A 17662-nucleotide genomic window follows, 5' to 3' on the forward strand; every position below is an offset into this window, starting at 1 on the left:
CCAAGCAATCTCCAGGTGACTTAAATGATGCTAACCATAGAGGAGAAAACCCAGGCAGGTGACCAAGAGGATGATGACCCTGAACTTGCTACTCAGCTGTTCCTCCTGGGAAGCCATGCCTCCAGGCCTCCAAGCACTCAGCACTCTTGGAGAGATACAGCTCAGGGGGCGACTCAGCAAGCTAGAGAGAAAAACACACTCCTATTACAAAAAATGACATTCCTTCATATCTCATCATGGTTCTTTGCCACCTTTTCTTGTGTGGATCTCAGAAGTTGCGCTTCATACTGTCTCATATCTTCACATGTCTCTTCATCAACTTATTTTTAAGACAGTAAAAAAGAATAAAATGATTTGACAGCTCACAGATTAGCAAATGGCCTTTTCTTGCTCTGAACAGCACCTTTCTCATCAGTCACTGTCACCCTCCACAAGATTAATAAGAAAAAGACACTTATAAGGCAGAACCTGTCAAAAGCAGAGATAAGCACGGTACAAAGGATACTAATTGTAACTATATTTTATCTGTATTGATCTCAACAGCTGTAGATATTTAAAAAACATTCTATAGTGTTTGCACCTTCATTTTGTAAAGAAGAAAAGGATACCAAGAAATAAATTCAACCAGCATTTGGTATTGGCACGAGGTAAATTAGGGGATGACTTCCTGGCACCTCCTGAGAATGATAGGAGCTACTGTTTCCACTTACAGCAAAACTACAACAGTTATCTTCATCGGGGGAAACAGAAGAGATGCCAAAAGGAGGTGGAGGAAAGGACAGCTGGGACAGTGTATGTATAGATGTGTCTGCTCAGGTGTGGAAGCATGTAAGAGACACATGCTTTGGAATAGCAGGTAAAGGACTGGTGTTCAGCACCAGCAGCAAAATATTAACACCACTGCATAACTAGAGAGTACTCAGTAAATAGAATATATTCAGCCCTTGTGTGTTTCTCCCCTAAATTAATTCTAATTGCATGAGGATCTGTGGGCACCAAAGAAGTTGTGGTTTAAGTACGTGCAGCCGCTGCAACAAATAACAGGAACATACAAACAGATGAATATAGATAACATTATTATCAATGCTTAAAAAACTAATGACAACAAACAACTTATTTTAATAAAGGGAAGAATTCAAGAATGAGTGGCCGTGGCAATCTGGGGCATTTATTTCATTTTCAGCTCTTGAGAAGAAGTAACAAAATCGAAGTGGAAGAGAATACAGACACATTTTAAGACGTCACTTTGTTTACTTCAAGAGGTAAAAGCAGGGTGGGAGGACGTGCAACAACATCTATTATTAATGAAATTTTTGCCACTGGAAAAAGAAAATGCAGGATGCATTTAGAGAGCACTGCTTCATTAACCACCATTAGTCATTCATTTCACAACTGAATGGGCGAACAGTTGATAGCTCTGGGCTCTTCTGGGTCGGTGTTTTGTTTTTCTTTAATAACATCTCCACTCTAAAAGTGCAAAGTTCTTCCTGTGCACAGCAGGCAGGATTACGTTCACCACAACAGATAGTTATGATGAGATGATCACGATCAGAGGACTTGGAATAACCAGGTCAGAAATAAATTCACACTTTTCTCAAAATTTGGTCTTGGCATTTAGCAACAATTGTTCAGGGATTCCTCTGATACACAAAGGGATCATAACTTCTGTCCTCCCATGTTCAGTTTTCAATAACAGCTCTCATCTCTCATCAGATCTGACAGGCTTTCTGAAATGTTACTGTATTAGTCCAACTTGAAATCTTTTCAACTTCAGGTCATGCTGTGTACAAACAGCTGTATTGAGGGGAAAAAAAAGACAAACGTGGTTCCCCAGCTGGAAAACCTTTAGAGGTAGACACAGAGACTGATGTATATGTATATATGATACAGTATTGTTAGCCATAAAGCTGCAGAACTCTTCTGCTGAGCAGTCAGTAAGTGAAGATGTGCAACAGGTGGTATAGCAGATGCCTGCTTCGTGGGCAGGATTTGCAGGCATTGTTAGAGCTGAAAAAGCAGGAGAAAAGGCTAGAGTGAAAGTGAAGAGGTCACTTAATTGGGAGGCTTAACACACTGACACGCTCCCACCTTGTTCTGAAAAGATTCAATCTTAATGCCCACAATCACAGCACAAAATGTTGGACAGGAGTATAAAGAATTCTTCAGGGAGTTCCTCATTTTTGAAGCCAAGCACAAAGCTGAGAGAGAACCCTTACAAAGCAGTGACAACTGCTTGAATTCAGAATGATAAACCAGATTATTTCTTTCTTAAATAAAAGATTTATAAAAGAGAACATGCAGAGTCTTCATTACCCAACAGATCTGCAGGCTGTAAAAGAGGATGCTTAGCCAGGGTTCAGAACAACAACAACAAAAAAAGTAAACAGTAGGTGCCTCATGCCCCTCAGCTGTTGTAGGAAATCAGGAATTCATGATCTTTTGTCTTTAAAGAGCTTCTATCATACCCATCACCCTCAGCAGTTCTGTACCATGAGAGTTGTCCACGGTGTCATTGAGGAGACCGTGAAGGAAGATGCCTAATTTTTGTATTAAGTTGTAAAATACTCAATAGGCAGTAATAGAAAGAAGAAGCTACACACCTTTCTATGGAAGTTCAGGGCCAAACGTCACCAGTCCAGCATGAGAACATCTGGGCATACAGAGCCACACATCTAAGGTTAGTTACCAGAAGAGCCATGGGAGGGACATTTGTATCTCCCATCTCTGCGCTATGGTGGCATCTGACCTACCAGATCTTACATCTACTAAGTAAATATTTATTCCTAAGTGGAAATGGAGAGAAGATGGTGTAAAGGCTGGGAAGAATATGGCTTTCCAGTGAACAACCAAAAGCACTTGCTGGGAGTTAGCTGTTTAAGTTGGAAATACAAACAGTGCAGATGCTATAAAATGCATGGAAAGATGGTCAGATGGATGATCTGAGATCTCTTGTGGTGCCAGAAGCAGTTAAGATTGCAGGCTGGACATAGATCTTCTATGCAGCATCTCCTTTGTCAAATTGTCTGTAGTGGAAGAGACTCTTGGAGTCCAATTTCCCAGAGTATTTGACAGCTTCAGCAAAAAGTTTTGTCACCTGTCAATACAAAGCAGACGAGGACTGAGCATTGCAAAGCCTTCTGCAGAAGACAGAGAGAGCAGGCTCCACACTTCCATGCTCACCCTGAAACAGTTGTATACAGATCCAGTTCCCAAGTCCACCCAAAACTGAAACCAATTTTAACCTGGCTTCAAATAGGTGTTGGCTCCAGGCTCCTGAAGCTCACCTGTCCATCTGGATGGACGTATAGCTGCCATACTTCTTTGCCAAGACAGTTCCTTCCTGTGAGAACACTTCTTTCACTCTGCTGCCCAGGCCTTTAAGAGAACATGGGGTTGTTCTTCTCAGAGAATCAAACTCTGTAGTCAAAATAGTTCACCCAAATTAAGCAGGTGTGGTGATAAATATTCAGTGGGGACTCCTTTTCTGGTTGTCAATACGTTTTGTAAGTAGGCAGAGGATGTTCTTCAATTTCCCATTCCTGTTAATCATGGTTGGCATTATCCTGTCTACAAACTTGGATCTTGGCGCTCTCTTAACTCTTTACTCACTCCAAACACAGCAGAAGATTTTGCACAGCTGGACACCAGCTCTAGTCACTGGGTTCCACATCAACATCCACTGAAATCCATTGGAATTTGGCTGCTGTGCTTAATGACAGCCAGTTGAGGCCCTTTTGTGACAGGTAAAGCCCCTTCAAAGGAAGTTAAGGTACTACTGGCAGCAGGAGACCCAATTCACATTACTAAATATCCCATCCTCTATCAGTATGTGAAAGGCATTTTTCAGGAGCTCCAAACACATCATAACATGCAACTGGAGACTACAGCAGGCCTAAGTGCTCAGGCAGGAGTTCTACTTGGATGGTACTCTGGAACAGGATGGCCCCCACAGTCATTCAGAAATGCCTAGCTGCACCATTTTTTAAGAACTATAAACTGGAAAAAATTCTCCCCGTGCACGATTTAAGGATGTTGCAGGGAATTCTGCACAAGGAATTTGTTCTGAATTTAAAATGATACAGTGACGACATCAACTGCAGCACAGGACCCAAGATTTGTTCATCTATATTTCACTTCAATCAAAGTTATTTCAGGAAAATAGGAAAAAAAAGGAAAATAGATTCTAACATTCATACGTTGCCCTGATTTTCTGTCATCTAATTATTTATCAGAAATAACAAGGGTCCAAACACACCAGAATCTAGTGTGTGAAAGTGGCTGAAAGCTCTGAAGGCTTCTATGATCAAGAGGAGAAAGAACAACATGGAAGTACCTGGAAATTAGTGAGCAGAGCAATCCCACTGTCAATAGCCATCCTCCGGATCACATAATTATCATGGACAAACTTGGTGTTGCTGTTAGGCAGGTTAATCACCAGATCTATTTTTCCATCCCTTATCAGCCTGAAGAAACAGTGCACAAGACAGTATCACAGTGTATCTTGCTTAATGAAAATCTAAGCTGAATAGCACAGGCATGCAGGTAAACAACACTGAAAACTATCGTTTGTGTTTAGTCTTTGATGTTAAGTCTTACATAACAAGAAGGGAGGGTTACGGAGTTAAGGCATTAAGGCAGGACTGACAATTTGGGCCTCATTTCTGTTCTATTCAGTGATGCAAAGCAAAATTCAGCCTTCATACAGTTCAGAACAATTCTTAAAGGCATGATGGAATGCCATTAAAGGCTACGTATCAAATTTCACATACTCTCCCATGAAAATGTGGAGCAATACACCCACAACATATCAAACAGGACTGTTCAAGAGATGTCCATTTAGCAAGCTAAAACCTTCCTGCTGTCACAACACCAGGCTGAGTCACATAAACAAAACTTCTGAAGTCCGTTTAAATCATCATCATTGACCCCAGCTGGACCAAAACTTTCCCCCTTCAGTATTCACTATCCTGGATATTAACACAATTTGGACAAGGTGAGTATTGCTCTTACCTCCTGACTGGAGGGAGGCTGGGACTCAGGCTTTCCCGTGATGGCCATGCCACAGGATTTGCAGGGATACCGTTTGCATTGAGCCAGTCAGAGGTTGCTTCAGTGGCATAAAGCTGTTAAGAGAAAAGAAAAGGGTTACTGTGTGCTTCATAATGCAGAAACTTCTCATTTAACTCACGTGGGTCTGACCCAACATGTAGTCTGGTTGTGAGAGCTGATTTTGAAGGGCGCTTTTCATCACAGGAGCATCTCCCCATATAAACAGACACAACAGAACAGCACGACTTCCCCAAATATCTGTTCTCCCATGCCTGCTGATCAATGACAGTCATTGAATGATAGTAACACATCCAGAAACAGGTAAGTAGCTTAGAAAAACCTCAGCTCCTCTGATTTTCCGTAGAGCTTACATTCAACCACTGAGAATTTGTTTTGCTTCTTTTTTCTGCCTAGCACTAAATTTTGAAAGGCAGACCTATAAATCCAGCAGTTACACTAATGCCACTGAGCAAAAGAATACTTAAATACTTAATACTAAAAGCTCTCCCCAGTCTTCTGTGGCCACGTTGCTAAGTTTCAGTAAGGACACGGTTTCATAATTATGCTAGAGTTTACAAAAGGGATGTCCACACTACATATTTCCTGCATCAACAGCTTATGAACATCACTGACAATGAAGCAACTTCTCTATGCAAAAGGCTTCCCCTTCCTGGCATTTTTTCGTTTCTTGGAGAACTTGGATTAATAGTGAGACACCCTGGCTGCTGGCTGATAGCAGAGCCAGGGTTGTTCTTGCCAAGACTTGTGACTTAGTCCTGCTTGCTTGATTAAACAATCATGAACACTTATTCGGGTGATGCCTGCTGGCTCTGCTGACCACTCAGATAAAAACCTCTGCTGTACTTGGAAAAATCTCGTCTCTGTCCCCACATAAATTCCAAAGTTCATCAAAGTTCATCGATCCGATAGCATGCTGAGTACATTTCCAATTTAAAAAAACTCTAGCTTTAAATAACTGAAATTGCTTACCTTGAAGCCTTCCCCATACAGTAGTTCCGCTACACTGAGGAATTTGGGGCGGAAGGATTTCTGAAAAAGGAAATTCATTACAGAAAGTGTCCAAGTTAGGATTAGGAATAGGGTTTTGTTCACCAGCACAGAGCTCATCCAGACTCTGCATATAGACAAAAACACCCTGCTGTGCACAACGTGCACATGCACATGTCTGACTGTGCATGTACAGTGCCGTTCCACGGCAACAGCCTGCATCCTGAAGCCCAGACACTCCCAGATGAGACATACAGACATATACCAGAGTAAGTGTTCCCAAACTGATTTCTATGGCAATTAAGGAACAGCACTGCATATTAAATATTAGAGTGACTGCCTTCCCAAGTACACCAACTACAGTCCCTTCTACTCTTAATCAAACATCTTTTCCAGCATTATTCAAACATTTGGCTTGGCAAATGACCAACATGAATAGGTTGCTCTGTTTGCAAATTGCTATGATGAAGAGCCTGTGTACATGCAAGTTCACTTATAACCCCTGTGGCTATGTTGAAAAAAAAAATGCTCAGGAGACTGGGACAGCTTGTTCCCACAAGGAGCTGAATGCCCAGCTACTTAGGGCACCTGTGGGAGACTCATGATGCACACCCACATCTAACAGATGAAGATATGGCTATCTCCTGAAAACATCTGCATTTGAACAAACCACCTTTGAGCAACAAGTGGGCAAAAATTTGAGCCCAGTCTAACTTTCTTCTGGATGTTGAAGGTCCAGCAGTGAAAAGATCAGAAGGAGCACATGCTCTTCTCACTGCCAAGGCAGGCTGAATCTTGCTTACAGCTCCAGCCTGCTCTTGCCATTTTGCAAGTAAGATTATTGCAAGATTCCTTCTCAAGCTACTGATGGCTTAACCTTTATGGGCAAGAGCAATATTCTGAAGGGTGAACTATTTCCTACGAAGAAAAGAAGTCAACGGGGTTTTCTTTTTTTCAAAGAACCTCATTCTGAAGCCATTCTGCTCTCTACACTAACTGGAAAATATAAATATACAATGTGACAGGGTTGGCAGCTTCCCAGATGGAGAAAACCGTTCTGCCTCTGGTCAGGGGGGTTGGCTTTCACAACAGTATTATAAACTTCTATCAAACACGTACTGAACACTTGTGACACATAAAACAGCCTCTCCATGAAAAGAAATTACAGCTGTCAGCTTGCATCCGAGCAGCCTCAGATTTACAAGCTGACTGGAAGAACTTGTGTAAAAAACCATTAGTTACTAAAGGTGAAAAGTACAAGCAGATTTATTTAGTGGAAGATATTTATTGCAGGAGAATTGTATTCTCTTTTCGTTATAGCAAAAGTTCTATTTTTTATAATCCCTCTCACATGTTTGCTGGTATGCCTTGCTATTTATAAGGGGCTACATCCTCAGTTCTTGCACTACTACTCCACCAGTTCTCACTGAGACCAGCCAGCCCATCTCCTGGGCTCATCTCAAATTCTGTATCCAAATGCACTGTGGAGCTTGCAAAACTTTCCGCACAAAAGGAATCAAGGGAGAAGGTTACCTTGAAACAACAGACTCAGAGAGCTGGGATTTAAAAATAAAGTACTCCATTAGTGTTTTCCGCATCTCGTGGTCACCAGCGCAGATGCAAGACAGATGCATTCCCTCCCAGAGATATCACTGAATAGCCCAATCAGGGAAGAAAATAAAATGAGCTTTTCAACTCCTCTTGCAGAAAATATAAATTATTTAATGGCAGAGTCAGGGTTTCAGCATCACAGATTTCTCCAAATGGTGAAAAGAAAAGAGGTCAGATTATCAGTTTGTATAAACCAGCAGAGACTCTTCTAACAAGATCCACTTAACCCACGAGGGCAGTAAGACTTTAAAATTCAGGGGAACCTTGACCTCGGCAGTGTGAGGCAGTGCTCACAACCAAGGGACAACCAGAGGGCTTCTGGTCTCAGTGGGCTGCCCAACCCACCTTTTGCTGTCCAGCAGACTGGGAGCAGAGCTTGCCTGATTGACCTTGAGGATGACTACAATACCAGCAACATTTTGGAGTGGCTGCTAGGACAGGATTACCACAGGAGCTGCAAACTGAGCACACCACCACAAAAGGCTCTCAGAAAGGTTGGGTTTGCTACCTGGGCACACTGGGCCCTGCTTGGCCTGTGGATCACAGCACAGTCATTGGGCTCAATTCACAAAGTACATCAGAGTTGAACATTTCCACCCCATCAACCCACACAGCAATTCAGTTTTAAATACTGAGCAGTTGTGGAGAGAGGTGCTAGGTCAGGATTCCAACCTTCCCTTCTTCTGCCTGCAGAGCTGGCACATTTTGAAACAAACCACTGAAAAGCAGGTAGGCAACAAACTGCAGAGTTGTAAGGGAGCAGGAGTAGTCAGCATTAACTTCATTGTTCCTGTTTCAGAGTTTAATTATATAAGAAATGTGCCAAGAAGAAAGGAAGCTTGTAAGCAATTGAGACGTTGTTATTCAGATTCTTTCACAAAAAAATGAACTGTAAACCACTTATTAAAAAGGACAAAATCTTGTTACTTTTAGAAGGTTTGGGTTCTTGAGCTTTTGGAGTTCATTTATCTTTTTGGTTTTTCTTCTTTGGACCTTCGTACAAAGAACATTTGGCTCCATTTAGCAGATACTGTCTAAGAAGCTACAGAAATGCTTTCCATAGCAAAAAATTACTCTCTCCTGCCTGTTTCATCTTAGCTCCTCCAGGAAAAAGAGTTTGGACAGTTCCTAAGATTAGGCATCAGGCTCTTTTTTTGTTCTGCTGGCTTTTCTTAGTACTGCAGTGATTAGATACACAGCTACCAACTGCCTAGATTCTCCTACTGAAGTTTTAAACTAGGCAGCAAGCAAGGACCTTTCTGCTAATTTGATGTAACCTGGAAAAATAGTTTCAATCCATACATATGTGTCTGTTTATCAATGAAGCTGTGATGCAAAAGTTCTATTCCTTCCTGGAATCTTTTCACACTCTTCCCTACATCCCCTGCTGGCTCAGACAGCCCAACATATTTTTCACACCTCCACTCTAGTATATTCCCACCATGACTCCAGTGAAGAAAGGAACGTGACAGTGGTGCACCTGCAGGAGGTCTAGCAGCTTGAAAGTGTTATAGCCACACAATACCCTAACAGCAGCACACTTCTCACACGGTTGGGTGACGCTACAGCTCTGTCTGGAATTAAATCTTGTCCAGCTTAGGGGTATGAAAAATGTCTCACTGTCTTGGATGGAGGAACTGGTTTCAATGAACCGATCAACTTGGTCATCTACAGGCAGTAATCTCTGCACTAAGGTGGCTTCTAACTCTCTTATTCTAGCCCTAAGCTTGTAACAACCCCTCAGCAAATTTCTGCAGCACCCTGTAAAAATAACCAGGATCCACTCAGAGGGCGGTGAGCCCAGAGAGGTTGTGGATGCCCCACCCATGGGGGTACTGAAGGCCAGGCTGGATGTGGCTCTGGGCAGCCTGGTCTAGCAGCTGGCGACCCTGCCCACGGCAGGGGTTTGAAGTGAGATGATCTTTGAGGTCCTTTTTCAACTCAGGCCATTCTATGATTCTACGATCCAGAGGAAACAGCACTGTGCCAGCTCCACTAAGGATCTCTCCATCATGTTTGTTACTTTCTGTTTCATTGTTCTTCTGGATGGATCACAGAGAAATTACATTTAAGCCATAAAGACATGTGAATGAGAAAGAGGCAACAATTACTGACTTCTGCCGTCAGTCTTTCTTCTGCTTTGATTTTTAGGACTTACCTGGATTCCAATCAAAATTCCTTGTTTAGGAAATGTAAATCCAGTGGCAAGCATAGCTTTCTGGAAGGCAGAATACACATCTTCCCCAAAGCACGCAACCTAGGAAATGGCACAAAGAAGGTAGTATGAGGGCAAAAGACAAAAACAACCCAAGAACACTCCTTTAAAGATAAAACATGAAGAAAAAATTTAAATATGCTCTTTTGACTTCTTCATGCAGAATCAGACTGCTTTTGCATGGAGTCTGTGGGCACAGAAAAGAAATTAATCAGAAAATCATTGCAGGCAAATCTCACAATTTCAGTGAAGCAGTAACGAAGGAATAGACAATGCTTCAGATTCAAACAGCACACCAAGGAATAACGGCAACTGATTCTGCTGAGTTATGTGAATGTTGCACTCTGCTCGAGTGTTTCTAAGTGCAGTGCAAAATGTTTGACATTATGTAATGCCTAAATACTCGTGAGTGCTCTGTGTGCAGGCGTGCCAGTGTGTGTGGACACAGCAAACTGCTGACTGCACCATCACAATTACACAGATGCACAACATGGAAGCAAAACATCAGTATGCACTTAAGGAAGCAACAAAATAATCACTCCAATTCAAAAGGACTTATCTTCTACAAATGAGATCTTGATATTAAAAAATCACCTAGTAGTTCCTACATCACTCAGAACTGCCTGTGGAACTGAGTTGCTTACAGACTGTCAGATGACAACGACCTTCTTCAAAAACTCAACCATGTTCCCTATCTGAATTTGGAACTCTGATGATAAAGGAAAGTAGGAGCCTTTGTGAAAGTTTGCAAAGAAACAACTGAACAGCCTTTGCTTTTTCTGGCTGACTCCACACTTGTTGAAAAATAGTCAGAAGCATCAACTGTCATCAATTTTTCTCTTTGAAACAACAAATCTACACACTTATACAGATGGGATAAAGGGGCTGATAGAGAATTGCTCTCTGATTTTCCTCTCCTGGTCCTTCCCATCATAGAGTGAACACATGGTCTCACAGTTACCATGGTGAGCAGAAACCAGTATTTCATGGAAGTAGAACACACTGAGATTTGCCAGAACTTCCAATGTAAAAACAAAAACCTGCACAAACAAAAATCCCACCAGGACAGGAGAAACAATCATGAAAACCTGATTCTCAGCTTTGCTTCAAGAACTCATCCTTGAGCCTTCAGCTTGTCCTGCAGTGACGGTTTTCTCAGAAGTTATGCAGATCCCTGACTTTGTAAGATGGTGGATAGTCCTACCCTGTAGGCACGGCCAGGGACTTCCACCCTGCCAGGGGAAGTTTCTCACTGCAGTGTGATTGAAACACTTGCAATTCCTGAAGGAACCTCCAGCACCATGTCTGCTGGTGTTGTGGGAACAGAATCCCAGTAAATACAGCTTTGCCAGGTAGATGTGACAAATTCAAGCCCAAATCAAGCTCTGTGTGGTGAAAATGTCTTTGAGGAATAATTGAGCATTTTACTCGAGGAGAGTTATTATCCTTACTTTGCTCGTAAGAAAGACCTTCATAACTGTCACACTTTATGGCATTTGTGAATATGGATCTTTCCAACTCATAAAAGTTAATAGTCCCTCCCTTATGACCAAGGTAATCTCTGACTCCATATAAAATTCAGAAAGATAATTCTTGCCCTTAGGTACGTTTTTTATTCATTTGGTTTTTTGCAGGGTGCATAGCAGAAATGTTCTCTGTGTAGTCAGTTTTGTTCTGAAAAAAAGGAAGTCAGTTGGCTTTTTCCTTCGCATTAACCTACAATGAAAGGAAATCTTCCACAATACTGATTTCCCATACCTTAAAAAGAGTGAAAAAAAGTAATTCTGGAGAGATGTAAGAGACCTAAGGTTGTTCTAACCATGTATTTGGGTTTAATGTTTTTTTGTTTTTTTTACTACAATAAGCCTTTTCTAAAGAAAACAGTTCAAGAAGATACAGCAGAGCTTATGGCAAATGGAGCAGTGCAAGCTCTGCCACCTGCCTAGCTGTGATAGAGCAGAGTTAAGCCTGATGTAATTTCCTCACAATTTAATCATTTCCCAAGTTGGCCTTCCAGACCAGAATAAGTCTCTAGCTTCCACATCTCTTCCAGAAGTAGCTGAGCAAGCAAGATTAAAGATAGCTTGGATGTATCTAAAGAAACTATTGACAGATCAGCAAGAACTCAAACAAGCCCCTTTGTTCTCCTTCTGCAGTACTTCTTCAAACGATGTCTAAAGAAACACAGCCATTGAAGGGCAAGGGTCCTGTCAGTGCTATGCCTGCACAGGAAGAGGAATGGCTTTTCTCCTTTATGGCACAACATGCTTTCTCACACACACTCCAGAAGCACCTCACAGCCCTGCTGTGTGCAAAGCAGCCCTGTCTCCCCCTCATCCTACTGACAGCCAATACGGCACTCACTGCATTTCTCGCCTTTTTGCACCTTGGGACACACACTGATGGGTTACCAGGCAACAACAACAATATCACCACACGTATTTGTTGCCTTTAAGTAACTAGCACGTTCCAAGACCAAACGCTCACGACCTGGAATCTTGATACTGCTATTCTGGTGTGTACCAATCGGGGTTCTGAAGGCTGCACGCGCCCGTCTGTCAGGAAGCTGGTGATTCATGAAATGGACCGATGCACTGAGAACCAACCAGAAGCCGACAGCTCTTGGACAAACTCATTTCAGACTGTCACACCAAGCAGGTCCAACGCAGAGCCCACATGCAGGTAAAGAGGGACATCCAGTGGCTGAATCAATCAGGTGTTCAATCAATGTGTTTTCACAGAGAAGAAAGATTTACAATTGTCGAGGATACAGATGCCATCGTGATTCAGACAGTAATAAGATTACTTTCAAAGATTCATATTTAAAGGCAATTTGCTTAAATAATAATTAAAAAGAATAACCTAAAAGATACCTCCCCAGTAGAGGCCATTTCACATCGGAGAACAGGATCAGCATCTCTCAGCCGGGACCAGGAAAACAGCGGGGCCTTGTGAGAGAAAGAAGGTGGGGGTGGAAAGGAGAATGAATATTTAATAGATTACTGCAAAACTCCAGTTACACTTATAGCTACAGAAAGAGACAGGCATGAATTAATCCACAAGAAGCACTGGTCAAGGCTGATAAGCAAAGGAGTACTTGGCAAACGGGCATCCCTAGCATCCTGATGATGGACTGGAACAAATAAGCACATATTTCACCACTAAATCATCCTCTTAACTCTTGCAATCTTGTTCATATCTTGACAGCAGATTTCTAATCTGGGGTAGCTCACCATCATTTTTAAGACTTTTTAAAACAGAAAGCTTGTGAAGTGTTTAATTCATGAAACAAGGAGAGATACTATCTAAAGCCAGCTAGTTTTTCTGAGCAAGCATTTCTCCAACAGAAATTCTTCATTCACAGGATCAAACCATTCCACAGGAACACAGCCTTGTCGGTGGAAAGCAGGGGAAACTTGGCAAATCACTTTCAGATTCTCTTTCCCTCTCTCCCTCAAAAAATACACACCACTGATTTTTGTTTAACCTTCGTATGGGTGTATTAAAACTATTGATTATCTTCATTACTATTCTGAGGCGTTATATATATATATATATATATATATATATATAATATAATTAGCCTCTAAGTTCTCCTGTCTAATTTAGCTTAATAAATAAATAAATAAATAAAACAAAATAAATCTGTGGTAAAGAGCCCATGATCACATGTGGCAAACATTCCAAAATAACTGGATACTAATACTAATTAATAACTTCCTAGAGGTTATTTTAACTATCTTAAACTACTACAGGCATTTACATACAGACAGCATTGTTGCTGCTTAGAGAAGATTCTGGTTTAAAATCCAGATGTAATTAATTGTATGCTTGGAGGTCCTAGAGATTCTGCTGCAGACACGACGGATGCTGCTTCATGGCACCTAACAATGACCAACTAAAACTGACAGGGGAATTTCTCTGCAAAATGTTTCTCAGTGAATGTCATCTGTCTTGGTGACTTTCAGATCAGTTTTGCTTCCTCTCTAAGAGAAAATTTTTACAGTAGCCAACTCCACAGTCTCACGCTGAGATCTGACAGTCAAGCTGGATTATTTTTAATGCATGCCTTGGAAGGTAACAGTCAGGAAAAGTCTTCAGCCAGTTCCCTAACTTCTGTCTGTCACGAACGTGGAAATTAATCTATAGGAACAGACTTTGGTACTGCAGATAAATCTTACTTAAAAACTTAGCCAGTTATGCTCTACCCATGATTTAATCTTGGTCAGGCTGCACATGTCACTCTGAAAAGAAACACGGCCAGGCAATATTTTAGTAACTAAAACCAAAATGATGGGACTCCAAATTCACAAAGGAGAAGATATGTTAAGAAAGAAAACAATTTCATGTTCTCAGAGTACTTCAGAACTGCTACAGAAACAAACAAAATCCCATTTCCATGCAAATATTCCTACTAATAAAATCATAAGGAAACAGAAAATACATTCCTCAAATAATGAGAACCAGGTTTAACAGGAATACTTCTCCACGTTCAGCATTTCCAAACGCGTTAGCAGGGTTTTGTATTAGACAAATCCGTGCAGAACACAGGCAGTACTTTGTAGCAAAACGTTCAAGAAAATAGCTGGGTTTTCCACTCTGTAGCCCACATTCCCAGGAGAGATGAAACTCCTGACTGTTAGCAACAAACAGCAACAGAAGCCTTGAGTCTAACTAACAGAAATTCATAGAAATAAATGACACTCAAACATAACAAAAAACCCTCAGACTACACTTGCAGAAAAATGCTCATCTGTGGCATCAAAAGGAAGTGTAAGGCTGCTTCCAGACTGAAGATCTTATTAGCAGAAAGATGTTAGCTACTTTCTATTCTTTTAGTTCTCATGAAATACGGAAGCCATTAAAGCTTGAAAGTTCCTGTACAAACAATTCTCACTATCAATCATATTCTTGCACTGCTGTTCTAGATTTTTATGATTAGAAACTTCCAACTTTGTTTCTTCCACCAAGCATTCATTTAGAGCGTATTCTGGTACCTTGAATGCTGCTCAGATCTAGTAATTCTGAAAAGTAACATCTCAACCCTACTGAAATCAACAAACCCAATACTTCAACTCTCCTTTAACTAGTGGTACACATAAACGAGATTCCACACATTCAACAACAGCCCATGTCCCAGACCTTGAAGATAATATCTGGGGACACACAAAACACAAATTTGTACATGTCCACACATAAATCAGACAGCATTACAAAAAGGCCTGAACTTCAGTATTTGATTCTTCAAGTGCACATGCCCTCAGACAGTTTGGAAATGTAACTCACAATAGGTTAAATACAAGGAAAAAAGGGAGACTGATGTTCGGCACTGGATAATTTTCCTGTGGTGTCTCTGAAATTCCCAACACACATTATCATAAAAGAAACTGGAAAGGGTCAATTTGGCATCAATGTACTCATTAACGTCTAATTAACATGCTAAGCGCTGGCTCTGTTGCACTCTTTTTGAAAACATACCTTAATCCCAATGTATTTGGATGGAATAATGGGATGTTCCAGTGTGGGGAGGGATGATTCATTAATATCTTTTCCAATCATCACTTTTGTGGCCACATCAACGAAGTCCACACCCAGAGTCTTCGATACAAAAGGGAAGGAGCGTGAAGCCCTCAAGTTGCACTCTATTACCTGATGGGATTATGAAGGAGAAATACCACAGTCAGGCACTGTGCTGCAAGGAAATAGATCAATTCCTGCCTCTGGAAATCAGTCCTTACTCCTCTTGGCAGAGATGGTCTTCAGACTGTCAAATAGAAGGCACAGAAACTGTGCTGAACATTATAAAGAGCAGCGAGGGATAGGAAATGGGCAGTTTGAAATACCAGGACTCCCATGTTCTGCAGCTGAGTTTCAGCCCTATTGTCCATAGATCACTGTGGAAATTTTGCTGTACTATACCCTAAATTAATGCACAAACAGCATGAGAATTTATGCAGAAGCATTGTGTAGAAGCTTTAGAAGCCCTCCTTGTTCCATGGTAATGGTACTTCCTGAATGGCCAGCTAGCACTCATTACAGACTTTCCTCACCTACGTTTGAAAGGCATTCAGTGACCCAGGCAAGAAAGAGAAGTTCTGTATCTTCCTGAGAATCCATTAGCAAGAAACAAAGTGTTGTGAGTAAGAATATGTTAAGACAGAAGGAAAAAGATGGTTTAATCCAGAAAAAAGACAAACACCACTGAAGGAAAGCAAGGAAGGAAAGACTCCATCCTACTCCCCTGAAGAGTTTCTGAATAACTGTGTGAAACAAAAGGAAGATGAGGAACAGTTAAGCGTGTTCTCCTCAACAAACAGCCCAAACAACATCTCTCAATACTTCCCTTCCATATCATGACAGAACTTCCATCCATTCACTGCTTCCTCAGTCATACTCTGCTCTCATTCCTCTGATCTTCCCTCACTAGCAATAGAAAGCCAACTGTTACCTAAGAAGGGTCAGACATCTGCCATAAATTTGTTACTGATAGCTACTAAGACCATACTATTTAGAAAATCATGTTAGCAGCTTATATTAGAAGCTTTACCAGGTTAGAAATCCACAGCTGTAACTGCCACAGAGCTTCTGTGCACCTGACTATTCCCAGCAGAGTATAACTTTCCTTGGCAGTCACAAGAGCACTTACCAGCACATTACTGCCTTGCACCAAGAACTGCACATTGAATGGACCAGAGATGGCAAAGGCATTTGCAATCTTTTTTGTAGCATATTTTACCTACCAAAAATAAGATATATATATATTACACAAATATACATAAAAATCCCACAAAATAGCAACATATCAATAAATCATCTCACACGTGGATTCTTTAAATATTCCATCTCTCTGCTAGTGCAGTTTTTCAGTATACCTTCATTTTGGCAATAAAAATATATTTCAGAAGCAAACAGTGTTTAATCTGCCTGGTAATACAGAACCTAAGGCTTCATGTGATTGCAGAAATAAAAACACAATTTCATGTGTATGTAAAAGGGGGAGAGAGGGAAGAGAGAGAGAATAAAAACCTGTCCTATCTGTCACAACTCCTACACTGCACACTGCAGCCTGTATAACTCTTTGTGAAATAATGAGTAGTGATGATTATCTACTTGGTATTACAGGCATCCCAAGAGTCTTCCACCAACAAGCCTGTCCCATTAGTGGGAGGTGTGTCAGCAGAAATACTCCTGAACAAACTGGAGAAAACTACGCCCATCATTTCTTAGTTGGCAACGATCACACACTGTTTCTGTGCAAGTGTTTGAACAGCTTGGCTCTAGAAGATGGCTGCTCCCAGAAACAAGGCCTTGAACATTTTTGTAAATAGAGTTGGGGCACAGACAGGATGACATTATGGATCAAAATTTGGTGAGGCTCAATCACTCTGACATCCTTACTAGAAAAAGCAGACAGCTAAAAAGTTGTACACCTGATCTAATCATTTAAGGACTGAGAAGAAGTGGAAAGTGAGCCATGGCATACACATGGATGGGACACTCCTCTACAGCAAAGAAGTCTGACCAAAGAAAAAGAAAAAGAAAAAGAAAAAGAAAAAGAAAAAGAAAAAGAAAAAGAAAAAGAAAAAGAAAAAGAAAAAGAAAAAGAAAAAGAAAAAGAAAAAGAAAAAGAAAAAGAAAAAGAAAAAGAAAAAGAAAAAGAAAAAGAAAAAGAAAAAGAAAAAGAAAAAGAAAAAAGAAAAAAGAAAAAAGAAAAAAGAAAAAAGAAAAAAAGAAAAAAAGAAAAAGAAGAAAAAGAAAAATACAACAAATCTAAAATTA

At 40.9% G+C, this 17662-nt stretch overlaps 1 protein-coding gene across 1 annotated transcript in view; it reads right to left on the bottom strand.

Annotated features, from left to right (window-relative positions):
• Positions 1 to 1167: 1167 nt before the first annotated feature.
• Positions 1168 to 17662, bottom strand: part of CPS1 (carbamoyl-phosphate synthase 1) — an 81873-nt gene continuing 65378 nt past the window's right edge. The window contains exons 31-38 of the mRNA XM_065751177.1: positions 16530 to 16619; positions 15362 to 15532; positions 12757 to 12831; positions 9827 to 9925; positions 6040 to 6099; positions 5011 to 5123; positions 4334 to 4463; positions 1168 to 3094 (exon numbers count right to left, since the gene is read on the bottom strand). Of these exons, the coding sequence (XP_065607249.1) occupies positions 2996 to 3094; positions 4334 to 4463; positions 5011 to 5123; positions 6040 to 6099; positions 9827 to 9925; positions 12757 to 12831; positions 15362 to 15532; positions 16530 to 16619 (837 nt within the window). The 3' untranslated portion in view covers positions 1168 to 2995. The remainder of the gene's footprint in view (positions 3095 to 4333; positions 4464 to 5010; positions 5124 to 6039; positions 6100 to 9826; positions 9926 to 12756; positions 12832 to 15361; positions 15533 to 16529; positions 16620 to 17662) is intronic.

This window comes from Cyrtonyx montezumae, unplaced genomic scaffold, assembly GCF_038088225.1.
Source record: "Cyrtonyx montezumae isolate F1298 unplaced genomic scaffold, pur_monq_1.0 scaffold_7, whole genome shotgun sequence".
Lineage (NCBI taxonomy): Eukaryota > Metazoa > Chordata > Aves > Galliformes > Odontophoridae > Cyrtonyx > Cyrtonyx montezumae.